Source organism: Phyllostomus discolor, chromosome 10 (genome assembly GCF_004126475.2).
Source record: "Phyllostomus discolor isolate MPI-MPIP mPhyDis1 chromosome 10, mPhyDis1.pri.v3, whole genome shotgun sequence".
Taxonomy (NCBI): Eukaryota; Metazoa; Chordata; class Mammalia; order Chiroptera; family Phyllostomidae; genus Phyllostomus; species Phyllostomus discolor.
The window spans coordinates 71,075,807-71,096,084 of record NC_040912.2 but is presented as its reverse complement, the minus strand read 5'-3'; the positions used below and the strand labels follow the sequence as shown (position 1 = coordinate 71,096,084).

General features: G+C 39.4%; 1 protein-coding gene and 2 long non-coding RNA genes across 3 annotated transcripts in view; 1 reads left to right on the top strand and 2 right to left on the bottom strand.

The window, feature by feature from the left end:
- Positions 1 to 347: 347 nt before the first annotated feature.
- On the bottom strand, positions 348 to 8,296 carry LOC118497001. The gene is made up of 3 exons (XR_004899543.1): positions 7,867 to 8,296; positions 2,299 to 2,304; positions 348 to 360 (listed from the first exon to the last, which is right to left on the bottom strand). It is a non-coding gene; the product is annotated as an uncharacterized LOC118497001 (long non-coding RNA).
- A 4,984-nt stretch (positions 8,297 to 13,280) lies between these two features.
- The window catches only part of WASL (WASP like actin nucleation promoting factor), a 66,894-nt gene continuing 59,896 nt past the window's right edge, over positions 13,281 to 20,278 (top strand). The window contains exon 1 of the mRNA XM_028525177.2: positions 13,281 to 13,725. Coding sequence (XP_028380978.1) covers positions 13,615 to 13,725 — 111 coding nt within the window. The 5' untranslated portion in view covers positions 13,281 to 13,614. The remainder of the gene's footprint in view (positions 13,726 to 20,278) is intronic.
- LOC118497168 lies at positions 18,664 to 19,928 on the bottom strand. Its single transcript, XR_004899707.1, has 2 exons — positions 19,328 to 19,928; positions 18,664 to 19,110 (listed from the first exon to the last, which is right to left on the bottom strand). It is a non-coding gene; the product is annotated as an uncharacterized LOC118497168 (long non-coding RNA).

Genomic DNA, 20,278 nt, shown 5'->3' with positions numbered 1-20,278 from the left:
TGGCTCTCTCCCAAGGACTCTGTGGCAAACCCAGCAGCGGGTGCCGGGCCTGGGGCTGCAGCCACTCTGGACCCCACGCTGGTCCCTGGGACTTGATTGTCACGAAGTACTCTCCTTACCCTCTGTTTTTTTGGTTCCGCTACAATTTTTGGTCTCTTATTTTCATATAAGCTGAGGGACTATTGGTTGTTTGCTCTTTTACTCTGTAGATCAGCTAGGATTTTCTTCTGTGTGTAGGGAAAGTGGAATCTGCTCCCTCCTACCCCGATGCCATCTTCCTCTTCCAATGACTGTCCATTATTCCCACCATAACTTTTTAAACACAGATTGATGGGTCCTATCCCCAGTGTCCCTGATTAACTTTCTGATTTGAGATTGTGGACTAAGAATTTGTAGTTCCAACCATGGAAGTTCCCAGGTGATACTACAGCTACTAATCAGTTGACAGAATCACATTTTCAGGCATACTGGTTTGTCTTCCCCAGTCCCCAGGGATGGTTGGTCTGTTTTTTATCCTGGTTCTTGTTTTCACTCCAGTTCCAATACTCTTAGGTATTGGACTTGCTTCCAGAGTTGCTTTCCCAGACACAATCAAGCCTTGATTTACTGTTATGACAATGATATCAGGCTAAAAACTATTATTTGCCGAAATCCCTAACAATATACCCCACGTTTCTCCTCTCAGACCGGGTCCTTGGATACCTAAGCGTGCTCAAGGAAAAGAAATCACTGCATGTTCTGGACTTGAATTTGTTTGCTGGGCCATCTAGGGTGGAGGCCATTCCAGACTATTGTGTTAGCCGCAGTCCTTTTGTCTGCACCCATTAGGTTGTATACAGATTTCTGCTTGTTGTATTGATATTTTCTATCCAGATGCTCTCAGAATCACCACATGCTTAATACTATGTGGAAGAGTTTGGAGAGGAGTATAAGTTATCTTGACTTGATTTCAGAGTATGTCTAATTATCTTTGTACCTTATAAAAATAGGTATATTAGTTTTGAATCACAAATGATCATTTGATCTACAAATACACACTTACTCTTGGATAGGTTCAGTATTAAGAATAAGAAGATGTAGAGATGAAAAAGACCTGATCCCAGCTCTCAAAGAACCTTCAGGTTAATGGGGGAGATAAACATTTAAAAAGGGATTATAATTTCCAACTCAGAAATCTGTATATCACTGACTTTGGCAACATGTTATAATGTATTAAAATGACATACAACAATTTTCTTTCTTTTTTTTGAAAGATTTTATTTATTTATTTTTAGGTAGGGGAGGGAGGGAAAGAGAGACAGAGAGAGAGACAGAGAGAGAGGGAGAGAGAGAGAGAAACATCAATGTGCGGTTGCTGGGGATTATGGCTTGCAACCCAGGTATGTACCATGACTGGGAATCGAACCTGGGACACTTTGGTTCCCAGCCCGCGCTCAATCTACTGAGCTATGCCAGTCAGGCCTCAATTTCACTCTGCTATTACAGAGAACCTACAAGTTATTGCATATTTGTATTATTATTATTTTTTCCATTATTCTTACATCTCTTATTTTAATAGTATTTTGTATTCCTCTTCCTTCAGTATAGTCTGCTTTGCTAGGATGGTTATAGTGTATCATTTGACAGGTTTCGCCTGATATCTCTTTCATAGTGCATTGCTAATGTACTGTCCTTCACTTCACCTGTGTCCCATTAGCACACTACTCAAGGTCCTATATTCCCTATTCTTGTTATCCAGATCATATAGATTCTGTCATATGATTGTGGCTCTAATATTATTGTAAATAATAGCTGTCCCATACAATTGTAAACACTATACAACACCCCTCCCTGATCTTAGCCCACTTCACAGTTTCCTGAACTCTTTTACTGTAGTGGTTAACTCTGTTCTCTCACACACTACACCTATTTACTAGCCTTTACTGTCACCTTACCTCAGAATCTGACCTCCCACAACCTCACTGCTTTCTAGATCCCACTCACAACCCTTCCCTCCACAACAAGAGTCTTATCTTCTTTCCATCCTTTCTAAAAATCCACTAGTTGGGTGGAATATCATGGTTAATAGTATACATAGCCAAAGGATCTCCTATCTCTTCTCTACCAGCTGCTACTGTAAATATCATAGAATACTCTCTTACTGTCTTAAGCCATTTTGCCTCCCCCCTACAACTGATCACAAAAAAAAGTAGGTGGAAGCAGTGAACACCAGGATACCCACTAGAAGAGGAAACCCAACAACAAAGGAACCACCAATAGAGAACAACAGAAGAAGGTGAAGGAGGGAGTGGAAACCACACAAACCTCGATCCAGGACCTATCTGGAAATACAACGTAATGGTGGAGACACTCCCCAGTACAAATAAGTGAATAAGAGCAAGAGAGAATCATCAAAACCTTATACACAGGGAAGAACTACCTTCAACACAACCTGCCCTCACCACCACAAAAAAATACAAGAGGTGGTGGACAGAGTGACCCTCAGTTAACCAGCTGGTGGGAAGGACCCACCAAAGAAAGACCTGACAACAATCAAAACCCAAAGACAAACACAGAGCCAACTTAAACAGCAGCCCAAGACCAGTGAGCTCGGGGGATCAGGGAGGCTGCACCACTGAATCTCACAGGTATTCTACCACAGAAGTTCACACCATAAACCCAGGGAGCCAGAACAGATCAATTTAAGAAGCTGAGGCTAACAAAAAGAGTCTCACAAACAATGGGGAGACAAAGAAACAATCCCCAAATGAAAGGAAAGAAGGAAGCCTCAGAAAGAATGCTAAATGAAATAGAGGCAACTCAATGATAAGATATTGAGTTCAAAGCAATGGCTATCAGGAAGCTCAATGAGCTCACAACGAGCTACCAGAAACTACAGGGAAGCTGCAATGAACTCACTGCAAACTATATCATGAAAAAGGAAATAGAAACTATCAACAAGGGCCAAGAGGAAATGAAGAATACCATTTCTGAACTGAAGAACACAGTAGAAGGAATGAAAAGCAGGATTGATGAAGCAGAAGACTGGATCAGTGAGCTGGAGAACGAAGTAGGAAAAAAACACCCAGAAGGAGCAAAGGAAAAAGGGCTCAGAAAGAATGAAGAGGGATTAAGAGAAATTCAAGACAATATGAAACATAATAATATCTGTATAATAGGGATACCAGAAGCAGAAGGAGAAGAGCAAGGGATAGAAAACCTATTTGAAAAAGTAATGATGGAAAACTTCCCTAATTTGATGAGAGAAAAAGTCACACAAATCCAGGAAACACAGAGAGTCCCAATCAAGAGGAACCCAAAGAGGCCCACTTCAAGACACATCATAATTAAAATGGCAAAATACCAAGACAAAGAGAATCCTAAAGGCAGCAAAGGAGAAACAGGAAGTAACATACGAGGGAGCCCCAATAAGGTTAGCAGCTGACTTCTCAATGGAAACACTCCAAGCCAGAAGAGAATGGCAAGAAATATTCCAAGTAATGAGAACCAGAGGCCTGCAACCAAGGCTACTTTGCCCAGCAAGTCTCTCAATCAAGATAGAAGGCCAAATAAGGAGCTTCCCAGACAAAAGAAGTCTAAAAGAGTACACTTCCACCAAACCAGCTCTGCAGGAGATGCTGAAGAGACTGCTTTAAGGAAAGGAAGGAAGAGAGAGAGAGAGAGAGAGAGAGGGAGGGAGGGAGGGAGGAGAGAGAGAGAGAGAGAGAGAGAGAGAGAGAGAGAGAGAGAGAGAGAGAGGAACACAGGTACAAAACTGGCAATGAATAAGTTCCTATCAATCAATAATAACCTTAAATGTAAATGGTTTAATGCTCCAATCAAAAGACATAGAATAGCTGAATGGATAAGAAACCATGATCCACACATATGCTGCCTACAATAGACCCACCTCAGGACAAAAGACCTGCACAGACTGAAAGTGAAGGGCTGGAAACAAAGAGGAAAACAAACAGGAAAAAAAACAAAGCAGCAAACAAACAGGAAAAAAAACTCAGGGTACCAATACTCATATCAGATAAAATAGACTCCCCCCAAAAAGGCCATAAAGAGAGACCCAGAAGGTCACTTCATAGTACTCAAGGAAGAATCTACAAAGAAAACATAACTATAAACATATATGCATCCAACACAGGAGCACCCAAATACACAAAGAAAATCTTGGAGGACTTCAAGAAAGACATTGACAGCAACACAATTATACTAAGGGATTTTCACACCCCCTGCCAAAAATGGACAGATCTTCCAAACAAAATGTCAACAAAGATATTGTGGCATTGAACAATGCCCTAGATGAAATGGACTGAACTGATATATAGAGAGCCCTTCATCCCAAGAAGCACAATACACATTCTTTCCAAATGCACATGGAACATTTTCAAAGATAGACCACATGACAGGACACAAAACAAGCCTCAACAAATTCAAGAAAACTGTAATCATACCAAGCATTTTCTTAGATCACAAGGGACTGAAACTAAAAACCCACCCCAAGGGAAAAAACCCAAAACACTCAAAATGATAGAGATTGAAAGCATGCTATTAAACAATGAGTGGGTCAAGCATGAAATTAGGGAAGAAACCAAAAAGTTTCAGGAACAAATGAAAATGAACTCACAACAACTCAAAACTTATGGGACACAGCAAAGGCAGTCCTGAGAGGGAAGTTCATAGTGATACAGGCCTACCTAAAAAAGATAGAAACATTTCAAACAAACAACTCAACCCTATGTCTACAAGAACTCCAGGAACAACAACAATGACAGCCCAGAGCAAGTAGAAGGAAGGAAATAACCAAGATCAGAGCAGAATTAAATGACAGAGAGACTAAAAGCACAATTCTAAGGATCAATGAATCCAGGAGCTGGTTTTTGAAAAGATAAACAAAATCAACAAGCCTTTAAGCAGGCTCATCAAGAAAAAAAGAGAGAGGTTCCAAATAAACATAATCAGAAATGAAAGAGGAAAGATTACAGCTGACACCACAGAAACACAAAGGATTGTAAGAAATTACTATGAAGAACTGTATGCCAAGAAATTTGAAAGCCTAGGTGAAATGGACAAATTTCTAGAAAAATATAATCTTCCAAAACTCAGTAAAGAAGCAGCAGAAAGCCTGAACAGACCAATAATAGCAGATGAAATTGAAGCAGTGATCAAAAAACTCCTGACACACAAAAGCCCTGGGCTGGGTGGTTTCACAGGAGAATTCTACAAAGCATTTCAGGAAGAGCTAACCCCTATCCTTCACAGACTATTCCAAAAAATTCAAAATGATGGAAGACTCCCAAACTCTTTTTATGAAGCCAGCATCATCCTAATCCCAAAACCAGATAAAGACACAAGCCAGAAAGAAAACTTCAGGCCAATATCACTGATGAACATAGACCCTAAAATCCTCAACAAAATATTTGCAAACTGCATCCAACAACATTAAAAAGATCATACACCATGACCAAGTGGGATTCATCCCAGGGATGCAAGGATGGTACAATATTTGCAAATCAGACAGTGTAATACATCACATAAACAAAAGCAAAGACAGAAATCACATGATCACATCAACAGATGTGGAAAAAGCATTTGGCAAAGTACATCACCCATTTATGATAAAAACACTCAGCAAAGTGGGAATAGAGGGAGCATTCCTCAGCATTACATAAAGGCCATAAATGAGAGACCTACTGCCAACATCATACTCAATGGGCAAAAACTAAAATCTTTTCCACTAAGATCAGGAACAAGACAAGGTTGTCCACCTTCACCACTTCTATTTAACACAGCATTGGAAGGTTTAGCCACAGCAATCAGACAAGAAAAGGAAATAAAAGGCATCCAAATCAGAAAGGAGGAAACAAAACTGTCATTGTTTGCAGATGACATGATAGTGTACATAGAAAATCCTACAGAATCCGCAAAAAAACTGCTCAAGCTAATAAACGAATTTGGCAAAAGAGCGGGATACAAAGTCAATATCCAGAAATCAAAGGCATTTTTGTATACCAACAATGAAACAGCAGAAGCAGAAATCAAGAAAAAAAAAACCCATGTGATATAGCACAAAGAAAAATAAAATACCTAGGAATAAATCTAACCAAGGAGGTGAAAGACCTGTGTTCAGAAAACTACACAACACTGAAGAAAGAAATCAAGGAAGACACAAACAAAGGGAAACATGTACCGTGCCATGTTCATGGATCGGAAGAATTAACATCATCAAAATGTCCATACTACCCAAAGCAATTTACACATTCAATGCAATACCTATTAAAGTACCAATGGCATATTTTGCAGACATAGAACAAGCACTTCAAAAATTCATATGGAACCATAAATGATCCCGAATAGCTGATGCAATTTTGAGAAAGGAGAGTAAAGTAGGAGGGATCACAATACCTGACACTAAACTATACTACAAGGCCACTGTAATCAAAACAGCCTGGTACTGGCATAAAAACAGGCACATGGACCAATGGAACAGAACAGGGAGCCCAGAAATAAACCCAAGCCTCTACAGTCAATTAATATTTGACAAAGGAAGCAGCAACATAAAATGGAGTAAAAATAGCCTCTTCAACAAATGGTGTTGGGAGAACTGGACAGCTATGTGCAAAAAAATGAAACTCGAGCACCAGCTTACACCTTATACAAAAATAAATTCAAGGTGGATAAAAGACTTAAATATAAAACGTGACACCATTAAAGTCCTAGAGGACAATGTAGGTAGGAAAATCTCAGATATTTCACACAGAAACTTTTTTACTGACATGTCCCCCAGAGCAAGGGACATAAAGGAAAGAATAAACAAATGGGACCTCATCAAAGTAAAAAAGCTTCTGCACAGCTAAAGAAAACAGTATCAAAATAAAAACAGAGCCAAATATATGGGAAAACATATTTGCCAATGATACCTCAGACAAGGGTTTAATCTCCAAAATATATAAAGAACTTACACGTCTCCGTGCTAAGAAGACTAGCTACCCAGTGAAAAAATGGGCAAAGGACTTGAACAGACACTTCTCCAAGGAGGACATACAGAGGATCCAGAGACACATGAAAAGATGCTCAATATCACTAACTATCAGAGAGATGCAAATTAAAACCACAATGAGATACCACTTTACACCAGTCAGAATGGCCATCATAAACAAAGCAACAAACAACAAGTGTTGGAGAGGTTGTGGAGAAAAGGGGACCCTAGTGCACTGTTGGCGGGACTGCAAACTGGCACAACCAGTATGGAAAGCAGTATGGAACTTCCTCAGAAAACTAAAAATGGATCTTCCTTTTGATCCAGCAATTCCACTGCTAGGATTACATCCTAAGAACCCTGAACACCAATCCAAAAGAAGTTATGCACCCCAATGTTCATAGCAGCACAATTTGCAATAGCGAGGTGCCGGAAGCAACCTAGATGCCCATCAGAAATGAATGGATCAAAAATCTATGGTACATTTACACAATGGAATTCTATGCAGGAGAAAGAAAGAAGGACCTCCTACCCTTTGGGACAGCATGGAAGGAGCTGGAAAGCATTATGCTAAGTGAAACAAGCCAGGCAGTGAAAGACAAATACCACATGATCTCACCTTTAACAGGAACCTAAACAACAAAACAAAGAAACAAGCAAAATATAACTAAAGACACTGAAATAGAGAACAGTCTGACAGTGTTGTGAGGGGAGAGGGGAGGGAATTTCAGGGGAAAAGGGGAAGTGTTTACAGGAACAATTATAAAGGACACATGGACAAAATCTAGGGAGTGTGGAAATATCAGGGAGGTGGGGGTATAGTGTGGGGTGGGATGGCAGTTAAAGACAGAAAATTGTACTTGAACAACAATTAAAATTAAAAATTAAAAATACTTAACAAACTAACAAAATAACATAAGTTCATCTAATAGATTCTTGATATATTTGATTATGTGTAAAATATATGGGGTAAGAGTTTATTGTTGTTTAAGAATAGAGAAACAATGGAAAAATTAAACAAAAAAATTGAGGATATGATTAAGGGGGAAAAGACCAACAAAATTAAAATGGTTGAAGAATGTAAATATAATCTCAGTGCAATACTTGACTCATTTGAGAATACCTTGTTCTGTGTGATAATGATTTAAACACAATTGTGTTATAAGTATCTTGGGAGAAAAGGGGGTGTGGTAGTTTAAAAGAGAGAAATTCTCACTATGTATAACAGAAAGTTAATAGATAATGCTCTGAATTGATCAATCAGTACATAGCAGCTTAGAATATTTTTTGGAAATACATAGATAAATACCAGGAGGAACTATAAAGGTGATGTGTGTTTAGGGAGAGTAAATGGGGATACAGAAGAAAGCGTGAACTTCTGTTTTTTGTTGTTGTTATATATTTCGTAATACTACTTTATTTTTTAAATTATGTGCATATATCACTGTATGAAACTAAAAATTGAGTTTAAAAAAAGTTAAATACCATATTTTTCACCCCAGGGCTTTGAGTGAGGTAATAGGAACATATGGCATCTTCAAATCATCACAAATATTCACACTGCTTACTCCTCCATGATGTAAATTGGTCTTGAGCACATTATAATAAATAATCCAGCCCTGGCTGGGGTGGCTCAGTGAATTAAATGATGGCCTGTGAACCAAAGGGTCACTGGTTCAATTCCCAGTCAGGGCACATGCCTGGGTTTCAGGCCAGGTCCCCAGTAGGGGTCACATGAGAGGCAACCACACATTGATGTTTCTCTCCTTCTGTTTCTCCCTCCCTTCTCCACTCTCTAAAAATAAATAAATAAAATCTTTTTTAAAAAGCCTATGTTTTTTCCCTATCATCTGGAATAATGAAAATGAGACCCATTTAACATGCATTAAGGTTAAGAAGCAGAGGCAAGAAAACCAGTCTGCAGCATCCAAGGAACTATAACATACTTAATAACATAGTTAGTTCTTCAAATCATTGCTTGAGTAGTGGTATGTATCAGGTATGCACAGACTAGGCCATGTAGTGGTAGTATCTATCACTGGTAAGTCACTAGCATGAGTATGAATTCAATTTTCCACTAATATCACTAAGAAGTCAGAATGGGTTGTAAATAAGCTATGTATTCCTAAAAAATGAAGCCCAGAAGAGGTTCTGTGAAATGAATAAAAAATGGAGGATTTTAGTTAATAAATAATAAAACATTGAACATTTAACTTGGGAAAACAAGTACTAGGACAAATCCTGTTAAACACTGCTATATACAACATTTACATAAAAATGTGCAGAGATATATTACAATGTGAACATTTTAAGCCCGTGACACTTGGAGGTTTTATGGGAGAAGTGACATTCATCCCCTGATGTAGCCACGTGTGCTGATGTTGTCTCTATGGCTCAGTTCTGCCGCAGCCAAGCAGTAAGAATCAAGTCAGGACCAGCAATTATGGCTATAATGGCTGCTGAATAGCTAAGATCCCTGGGTACAGCTTCCTCCACATTCCCCTACAGTGAAGGCTGTCACTACATTTTAATTAACATTAATGCAGTTGTTTCAGAGGACTTGGAACAGTAAATAATGACATTTACAAAGAAAAGTGGATTAACAAAGAATCAGGACAGAAGAAAAGTGCAATGCATAATGGTAACAGCAGGAAATGCATCTGGAAAAATTGCCCTCATTTCTAAAAATAAGCTACCCTAATGTATTCTGTTAAAATAAGGAATTTACCTAAAAGAATCATAGCAAAGAAAGGAGAAAAGTACTAGGATAGATTTTCATTGAGTGAAAGTCAAATGGAAGAAATTAAACTTAAGAATTGCCTTATTCTTAGTTATATTCACAATATAGTATATACATTTTATATCTATATGAAGATAAAAATTCCCACTGTCTTCTTAACCTAGCATACAAACTTCAAGATACTTAGTTGAAAGAAAATAAAATTCTTCTCATTTCCGGGATCGAATCCAATCTCTCAAACTAGGTAAAAAGAATTTGAGATAAGAAGATAACTTTCCAAAGAAAACAGAGAGAAAGATGTCTTGTGTTCTGTCAGAGAGGATATGCTATCAAGAATGAAAGGAAGAAAGAGCTTGCTAAAACTTTTCAAACAAATACAGACAGTACTGCTTGGTCTCAAGATGAACTTTGAAAAAGAGAATGCTTGTATGCATGGTGAGGGAGATAACCCCAAATACTGCCAGTTCACATGTTCCAAAGAGGTAAAAAGTCTTACTTGAATGTAGTGTTCATGCCTTCATTTTCTACATTTTACAAACAAGGAGTTGGAAAAAGCCCAGACAAATGCAAAAATAACAATGAAGAAGTAGAAAATAAGAACTTAAATTGCAATGTTGTGGACAAAATACCAAATTTAAAAATCTGAGGAAAAAAACGAAATGGTTTAGGGTTGAGGGAAAAAGATTTTTAGTGGTTATAATTTTCTAAAGAAAATCGAAACAGGCAAATAGTTGGAAAATTTCACTTACAAACAGATAAGACATTTGAAATTTCCTGAAAGAAAACAAAAAGCTATTAAAACAAATACTGTCAGCTAAAGAGAGGTTGTGAAGACTGGAACCCAATGGTTTTCAGTATGCAACAGATTCTTCAACTCACAGCTACAGTGTATTCACCCATCTTTCCACAGCATTTTTTTCCCACAACTTTCTTCCACATCTTTTGGTGGACTGTAAGGTTTAAAGCTGGCATTTTAGTGTAAAAATTGCTATCTTTCAGTTATTAATTAGGAATTATGATTCTGTCTCTAGATTTCTCATTTTAAAAGACTTTAATTTTGGCATACTGGGACATATAACCTGTTGGCATAATATATAGCCTAATTAGAAATTCTGCCTGCAAAGGAATTATAGCCCATATTCATTACTATGTATTTGGAGCATTACATAGAATTCTAACTATGAAGTACAGTTTTCAAAGTATGGGGCTTAGTTAGAACAAAGGTAAAAAAAAAAATCCTGCCCTGGCCAGGTGATCAGTTGGTTGGAACATCCATCCTGTATACCAAAAGGCTGCACATTCAATTCCTGGTCAGGGCACCTACTTAGGTTGCGGGTTTGATCTCCAGTTGGGGCACAAACGGGAGGCAACCAATTGATGTTTTTCTCTTGCACTGATATAGCTCTCTCTTTCTGCCCAGCCCCTCTTATTCTCTCTCTCTCTCTCAAATCAATGAACTATCCTTGGTTGAAGATTAAAAATAAATAATTTAAAAAATTTAAAAAATCCCCATTTCAACACCACTTTTTATCCTTTAGCTAAAGGAAGGCAAAGCAAACCATAGGTAACAATGGTCAATGACAGACAAGTAATAGTTGAGTAACCATGATGCAGCAGGTAGTTTACACATGCAGGTTTAGTTATCTCCATTTATACTATACCTTTATTAAATAAAAATTATTTTCTGTTTTACAGATGAGGAAACTGAGACTCAGGATTCACTTGACCAAAGTACGTAAGTTCTTAAGTGATAGAACAGAGCTTCAATTTAGGCCTATCTGAAGCCTATACTTTTGTTACCTCAGTGGTTCACAAGTTGAAAATACTAGGGATCTAATTTCTATCATTTCTCAAGATTGTGTAATTCGCGATAGCTGGTGTGGCTCAGTGGACTGAGCACGGAACTGTGAAGCAGAAGGTCCCTAGTTCAATTCCCAGTCAGGGCACATGTCCAGGTTCCCGGTGTGGGGAGTGCAAGAGGCAACCACACATTGGTGTTTCTCTCCCTCGCTTTCTCCTTCCCTTCCCCTCTGTCTAAAGATAAATAAAATCTTTAAAACAATGTGTAATGCTTTCCACTGTTACTGTGAATTTATAGGAACCTCAATTTTGATTCGAGACAAACAGCTGTAGCTTCTATGTTTATTTTATTAGCTTTGTAATTCAGAGGAAACTCCAGGTTCACATTTCTACCATTGCCTTTCAAAACCTAATTACTTTATGAAACCTTCACTTGCTTTTCTTTGTCATCTTTTCCCTAAAGATATTAATCACGTTTAGTTTTGAAATACCCATCTTTTATGTGAGGACTCTCAGGACTACACGGTCTCATTTTCCTTTGCAGATTTATTTCTACTTAGGTAATTTCATTAAGGGCAGCTTGAAATTTTTACATTTTCAAAGGTCACTGATGATGGTTTATCAATCCCGATAGTACTTCTGAGATTTGTATTGGAAGCTATCAGATATGTTAAAATCAAATAATTTTACCAAATATTATTTGGTATAAGGTGGATGCCAAGTTTAATACATGGTAACTTTTTATTGAAATTGAATAATTAGCAAACCATGGTTAAAGTTTATACAATAATCACTTATTTGTTTAAGTGGGTTAAATGCTTCATCTATAATTCACTGATGTGGGTAGTATTTATATTTTCATATTCCAGAACTTCGTTTTACAATAGTTTAGTATTTAACTTACTGAACAAAGAGGTTCATCTTAGGTAACTTTTAATATCCTGAAACATACATTTTTTTTAATCTTGAGGTTTACTTCTAAGGATTAAACCAGATGTTATTTTCCTGTGTGACATTCCAAAATGGGCGCAATTCCGAACAAAAAGAAAACAAGGTCTTTGGGGTTTAAGAAAAAACAAAAAGATGAGAAAAGACAAAGGAATATTTCTAGTTCACAAGACGAGGGGAAAACTGTTCAAGATTCTTAATAGAGCGTGAGTTTAAATGTTACAAATACATTTACCCTAAGTAAAACGCAGTTGAAATATTTTCTAAGTGCCTTTGGTTAACGAGCAACAGATCTCTTTCACAATACTGGGTGAGGCCTGTTCGTTCCTGCGCGCCCTGTAGGGTAGTCCTGACTAAGTTTAGGAAACCCCAGGCACCTGCGGCTCTCCGACCGAATCCCTCAAGGAGCACAGAGCAGCTCCGGATTTCGGACCTTTCTGCACCGCGCTGGAACGTCAGGCCCCAGAAATCCGCGCTCCCTAAATGAGGCCATTCCTGGGAGGGGGTCCTGAGTACACACAGACGCTTCGCAAAGGTGAACACGTGTAAAATAGGGGACAGCTACTCGGTGGCACAGACGAGACTCTTCTTTCTAGGTAGCAGCCGTTGGACAGGAGCACACCAAAGACTACACCACAGCAGCGTCCCACAACCGGCACCAAGGCATGCCGTCCGACCGCGCACCCCACGCCTCTGCCGGAAAGGGGGCGGGGCCTCGGGCCGGCCGGGCTGGACCCGCAGCGCCGAGACCGGCCGCGCTGGGAGTAGTTCCTCCGGAGCCGGGCCCGCAGCCTCGCGTTTCCGGCGCGCTCCCCCCGCGTCCAGTGTCCTGTGGTCTCGCCCGCCCTCGCTGCCATGTTGGATTTTGCTACCGCCGCCGCCGCCACCGAAGCCGCTGCAGCCACGGAAGAAGGGGTGGAGGAGGAGCTGGGAGTGTAGCGCAGTCGCTGCAGTCCAAGGACAACGGCCATCCGGCCAGAGCTCAGCCTAGCGCGGCCGCCGTGGGCCCCTCCTTTTTCCTCCCCCCGGCGGCGGAGGAGTTGCGAGATGCTGAGCCTGTGACTCCCCTCCTCCAGTCCCTGTCACCGAGAACGGGAACGAGCGCTCGCCCACTCGCCGGAGGAGACGGCCCTGGACTCGCAGCCCCGCCGGCGTAACCATGAGCTCCGGCCAGCAGCCGCCGCCGCGGAGGGTCACCAACGTGGGCTCCCTGCTGCTTACACCGCAGGAGAACGAGTCTCTCTTCTCTTTCCTCGGCAAGAAATGTGTGGTCAGTGGCCGAGACCCGCGTCGCCCCCCACCGACGTTGCTTCCCGGGCCGGGGCTATAGGGCCAGGAACTGGGAGCGGGGAAGGAGGCGAGAGCGGTGTGGGAGGGTCCGGCTGCCGGCCAGGCCTACCCCCGGCCCGGTGTCGGCGCCCTGGCCCCACTCCCTAGGTGCGGGCAGTGCGGGCCGCGGCGGCTGGACACCGCCTCCCAGAGCAGCCGGGGAGCAGAGAAGTGTCACCTCCGCTGGCCTGTCCTGGATTCCTGCTTGGCCGGGTCCTCTCCCTTGCTGCTGCTTCAAACTTTACTGTCAGGCCCCAACGGGAATTTCTTCTTGCAAGAGCTGTTGGGTCTTAGTAACCTGGCTCCTGCCCTGGCCATCTCTTCGCCTCTTACCGCTTGATCTGGGGGTACTTTTCTTCACAATGCCAGAGGTTTCAGGAGTGGGAGGTAGGGATCGAAGCCCAAATATGAATGAAACGGACCATGAAGTGGGTTTCAATCCCTTTTAGAAATTCGGGAGAGAATAAAGTGCATTGGTTCAGGACGGGGGCAGGAAATGCTACTGCTCCCCATTGCACAGACACAGGGTTTATTTCTCCAGGAATCTCCCCGAGGCCTGGTTTCTACTCTCCCTCCAACTGATTTTTTTTCTTTCTTTCTTTCCTTTTCCTTTTTTGCATTGGTGGGAGGAGGTGTTCCTTTCCCCACCTTGCGCAGGGGAGCCGCAGTCTAAAGTAGTTCTTGGCCTTTTGGGGCCTGCAAATGATTCTTAAGTTTGTGTTGTGCGGCCTGTTCCGACCTCAGATGGCTGGTTGGGAGCAAGTAGTTCTGCTGTGGGAAGGGGAATGTGTGTTGTTGACGGAAGCATTCATTATATTGGCTGCTGGCACTTCGGGGGTGGGGAGGTTCTACTCCTTTGGTGTAGGCCTTGTCAAGCCGCATCTTACTGCGGTGGCCTGGTTGAACTTGGTTGAGTTTGCTGAAACGCTGTTTGATCCCCTTTCTCTCCTCTCTGCTTGTTAAGACCTGCGGAGTATGAGCCACTGGAACCCAAGAGACACCTCCAGAAATGTCAGCAGAACAGCTTTACAACTTTGCATAATAGTGTTAAATATGCCAAAACAGGGACACCTGCTTAAGAAGTTAGGCTTAGACAATTTCTGGAAAGTTACCGGATTGTTAACTTTATAAGAGCCTACCCTTTGTTTCTTGCCCTATGCAGTTGGAGATTGAAATCAGTACATTCAATTCAGATGTTTCATATTTTAGAAGTTAGCCCTTAAAGAACATTCCTTGAGTTTACTGATTAGAAAAATGAAATAAGAGGGGTGGCTTAAAATCAGAATTTTTGGGAAACAACTTTTGCGGTAATCAAGTCCCACTCCCCTACCCCAGCTTTTTAAACAAATGAGAAAACTGAGCCAGTGAGCCCTAAGTCACAGCAATTTAGTAATGTAACCAGAACTAAAAAACCAGGACTCCTGATGCCTGCCTGGTCCCTTGTACTTTCCACTACATCATGTTGTTTTTAGAAGGGTTTTTTCTTTCTCGTTATTGATTTATTCCCAAAAGTGGAGTTAAAAGAATAATCACCTTTGTTTAATCCAAAATGAATATGAAGTGTAGGATTCTTAAAGCAGCACTAATTTTTTCATATTTTCAATTTAGGAAAATCTCCATCACTTGAAATGTTAAATTATTTGCAAATGAGAAATAATTAAAATATTGTTGGTTTATTACTTTTGCTGTCAGAAAGGAAGTAGTTATGTGTACTATGTTTTACATACCAGACACATTAACGTTATGCAGGAAGGACATTACAAGTATAATGAGTAATTGCTCTGTCTTACCTATAAGGTTTACTGGTTTCAATAAATGACACATGTGGAAGAATACTGTGATAAAGATAGTGTTGCTTACTGGTTAGTGTAAGTGGATTGCCAAATAAGCTGTCTGTATTCAGTGCTCAATTTCTTTATGTCATCTATTATTAATCAGCTTTACCTTTTGGATTTCTGTCACTTAAAACTACACTGTTGTAGTTACCTGCTCTTCTGGTATGAAATTATTACAAAGATTAAATTTGACATCTCCAGTTTATCAGAGAGTAAAGTAGGATTATTTTAATTTTTGGAACAATTGTTTCCCTTTGCTAACTATGCATTTTTTTGTAGCTTAAGATATTACTGAAATGCATGTGTTTCATTTTTTAAAAATTCAGCAGTAAGATTTACAGGTCAGACCGAATTTGCTAAGCAAGTGTATTCAGAGGAGTAGTTATAATGCCAGCGCTCAGGCATTCCTTCCTTTTACTTAACAAATATGTATTGAGTAACTCAATGGTAAGGTCAAAATCCAGGGTTTATGCCTGCCCTCAAGAAGCTTTCTGTGTAAAAATGGGAAACAAGTGTGTAAACTGATGAGTTAGTCAGTGCTTCAGAGTGATGTGTAAGAGGCTGCATATCACAATGGAAAATGTCTTTGTAGTTGGCAGAGCTCGGTTCAGACTCAAATGGTCTCTTAGAACACGTTTCTTAAGCTCTGTGTCCTAAAATTGCTTTTCTTATCTCTGAAATAGGGATACTGTTTCATGTGGGGGGGTGTAGATTAGAAGGACTGTGTGTAAATATATGGCTGCTATTATTTTTATAAAGATTGGGAAACCAAAAGAGTTTGAGTAAAAGCTTTTTAGAATGGGCTACACCTGGATATTTAAGATTAGTAGGTATCCCCCCCTGCCCCCCCCCCCCGGGGGGTTGATGGGAGGTATGAAATAGCTTGGAAAGTCAGGGGACCTACTAATATTGTAGTATGTTGTGGATCAGGGAGGGTTTCTTCTTGGGTTCTCAAATTTAGGTATGCATTGGAATTATTTGTAGATTATATTAACATGCATATAGCTAGGCTGAATTCCTAGGTAATCAAATTTAGTGGGTCTGATGTGGAACTTAGTCATTTCTATTTGTAGCAGGCTTAACAAAAAACTGTAATATGTATCACAGTTTGAGAACCCCTGCTGATGTCCCCTGGTTTTTGATAGGGCAATCTTGAAGTACACTGAAATGTTAATAGGTTTTCCCTCAGTCTTTGTTCTATATTTTGTGACTTAAGGTTAAAACAAGTTATTTTAGTGCAGCATTTCTGTAACCCCTTGAGGTACCTACCAATATGTGTTTCATAGATGTAAGAGAGATACAGTTCAAGTATTGCAGTAGTTAATGGGGAACCACAAGATAAAGATCTGACTTTCAGAAAGTTTGGGAAGAACAGTGAAGGCATGATAGAAGGTAGATTGAGGATTGTTTGAGTACAGACAAAGGAGGGGTCAGCTTAAGTGTTTACAGTAGTCTATGTGAAATATGATAAGGGCCTGAATTAAGGGAGTGCTGCTGGGAATTCAAAGACAATTAAAAAGACTCCAGTAGGATTTCTTCCCCCTTAGATAAAGAGAGTTAGGGAATAAAGGCAAGTATAGCCACCAGAAGGATTATGCGGAACTCTCTCACTAGATGAAAATATGCCTAGGTGGTATTTGAGACTTTATTGGTGATTGTTTTCTTGCAGAAGTTGAATCTTCAGTAAATCTATTGTTATGTCACAGTTTTTAAAAGTAGATTTTGTGAAAGTTGAGGTTTCATTCAAAGTTATATGTAATATATTCAATATGTGTCATGTACTTTTACATAAAGTAAGTAGCTCATTAGCTGGTAATATTTTCTGAGAACAATTAGGAAGAGTTAAATAACAAGATTATCAGGTCTTGTTTTTATAGTTTTGTTACCTTTCATGGAGTGTGATTTAACTTATTTTCTGTAAAGAGCATGTGCTGTCTTGCCAAGTAGAGTTTAATATATAGTCCTGAATAAGAAATTAGGTAAGGATTGGAAAAAATACAATCTTCTACTAGTCTCTGTAACCACCTCTGGCTTAGCAATGTTGTTGACAGTTACCTTTCCCTGCCATCTCACCTGGTTGGTTTGTTGTAAGATTTTGTGATACCATTTTTAACTGACTTTAATTTTCATTTCCTAAAATTCCTCAGCACTTGTTTTAACTGGCTTACATTCTTTAGGTATTTTTTTGTTTGTTTTCTCACCCTTTGTATAGTTCTGGGAGCTAAGACTTTATGCCTATGTGGTCTTCCATATAATTTTTATAGCACCTAGCTACAGATTACTGAATACTTAACTGAGTTGTTTTCATTGTTAACTTGTTTATTACTCAGGAACACATTCAGCATTTCTCATTGCTTGATCAGGTTGTTAAAACCTCCCATATGATCCCATTTCTAATGCCTATGGTATTTGGAAATAAGTCTTCATTTATTAGGAGAACAAAGTGGTTTAATGCTGCTGCTGATATAGGTGGTAACAGTAACTGTCCAACAGTTACTTGTTTCTGTTCTAAATCCTTAAATAGGTCTAAAGGGAAGAGTTGCCTAGAGGGATCATTGTGTGGAATTAAGGCAGTTAGGGCTAGGAATGTATTTCACTTTGAGAATTGTGAAAGGAAAAAGGTTAAAAATTCATGGGATTTGGAATATGCAAAGATGAGAAAACAGTCTTGCCTGGTATGGAGAAAAAAAGTGACCACAGAACTGTCATACAGGGTACACTATAATATAAGCATGGGAGAGTCAGAAAAATCCAGCTGGTCTGGGTTATATATCCTGTTTCTTGTTCTTAGCTCTGTAACAGTGATTTTCAACCTTTTTCATCTCATGGCACACAAAAACTAATTACTAAAATTCTGTAGCATACTCAGAAATGTATTTTTTTGTCGATATGAAAGACTTAGAATACCTGACACTTAGAAAGTGTTCTCGGAGTTTGGAAAAGCATATGAAAGAATGTTATCCTTAGTACAGTACCATTCCTGTTACCAGCAGAAAGGTTCTAAAGTAAAATTATGAACCCCAGATTGTATTTGTGTGGATTTAGGTAAGCTAATTCTAATAATTTTATTTGAAATCAGTTAAGTATAGTCCTGGGTTGGATAGCTCAGTTGGCTAGACTCTAAGTGTTAGAGCATGGTCCCAATGTGTGAAGACTGTGGGTTCAATCCCCAGTCAGAGCACATGTAAGAATCAACCAATGAATGCATAAATAAGTGGAACAACAAATAATTATTTCTCTCCCTCTCTCTCTCTCTCTCTCTCTCTCTCAAAAATCAGTAAAAAATAATAAAGTCAGTTAACTACAGGTTCTGTAAATCAGAGTTACAGCAGTAACTGGAACTAGACTCTGGGAAGTTCAAGGTAGCTTTAGCCCTGCCTTGCTGCTGACCAAAGAGGAAAACAGGGATACTGGCATAAGAGTTAACCGTCCCTGGGTTTTAGTCTGTGCTCTGCCACCAGTTAATTGTGAACGTGAACAAGAATTGCTGCCTTCAGCCCTGACTGGTGTAGCTCAGTGGATTGAGCACGGGCTGCTAACCAAAGTGTCCCAGGTTCGATTCCCAGTCAGGGTACATGCCTGGGTTGCAGGCCATGACCCCCAGCAACTGCACATTGATGTTTCTCTCTCTCTCTTTCTCCCTCCCTTCCCTCTCTAAAAATAAATAAATAAAATCTTTAAAAAAAGAATAAAAAAAAGAATTGCTACCTTCCTGAACCTCATTTTCCTAATCTGAAAACGAGGGCATGGACAACATAGCACCAGTGTCTCCAGCTTTAAGGTTCTGTCATTCTAACTATTCTAGATGCCAGAGACTGTAGCAGGGAAAGAATAGCCATCTGTTAATTTTGGCATATCTGTGTTTTACACAATGGAGACAAAAATAGTGTATATCTAAGTGAAAGGTAGATAATCTCAAATCATTTCATTGCAAATTCCCATTTCTAACTCACCTTTTTTAAGCATCACAATTTAATAAGCATTTCACTTTGAAAAGTCATGAAAAGGCATTAGTAATAGGATGGTCAGTCTTAACTAATTTTGAATTATTAATTATTCCTTTTAATTGCAAGGAATTTTTGGCTTAGAAGAAGTGTGGTGCCTCTTAATTAAGATGGAGTGGTTTTTAACAGTTTCTCTTGTTGACCAATTCCATCTAGAACTTTATTTCTTACATGAAATTGTACTAATGATACGATCTTTAGGTGATACATTTTGTTGCTTATTCTTTAAGGTGAAAAAAATTTTTTAAGTTTTTAGTTTGTGTTACACTCAATTGTTAAAATGAACAGACTTGGTGATTTTATTGGTATAGGACAGAACATGGCAGTATTTTTAAGTGTTAAGTATTGTTTAGTAATTAGAAAAATTTGGCTTATATAATTTTATTCATAAATACAGTGTAACAAAAGTATATTCTGCTTTTATTTATTGTATCCATGTCAGTATTCTTAGTAGTAGAGGATTGCACCACTATACTGTCAATATAGGAGAATGAAATTAATTAGGAAACATCAGTTTCATTTTAGAGTCAATGTGTTGTAGAGGAATTGACCCTTTTTAAAAAGAACAAATAATTGGGTATAAAGTAAGGTTGAAAAGGCACATCTAGAAAAGCCCCCTTAAGAGAATAGAGTGAAATAAAAGATTTATAGTAAC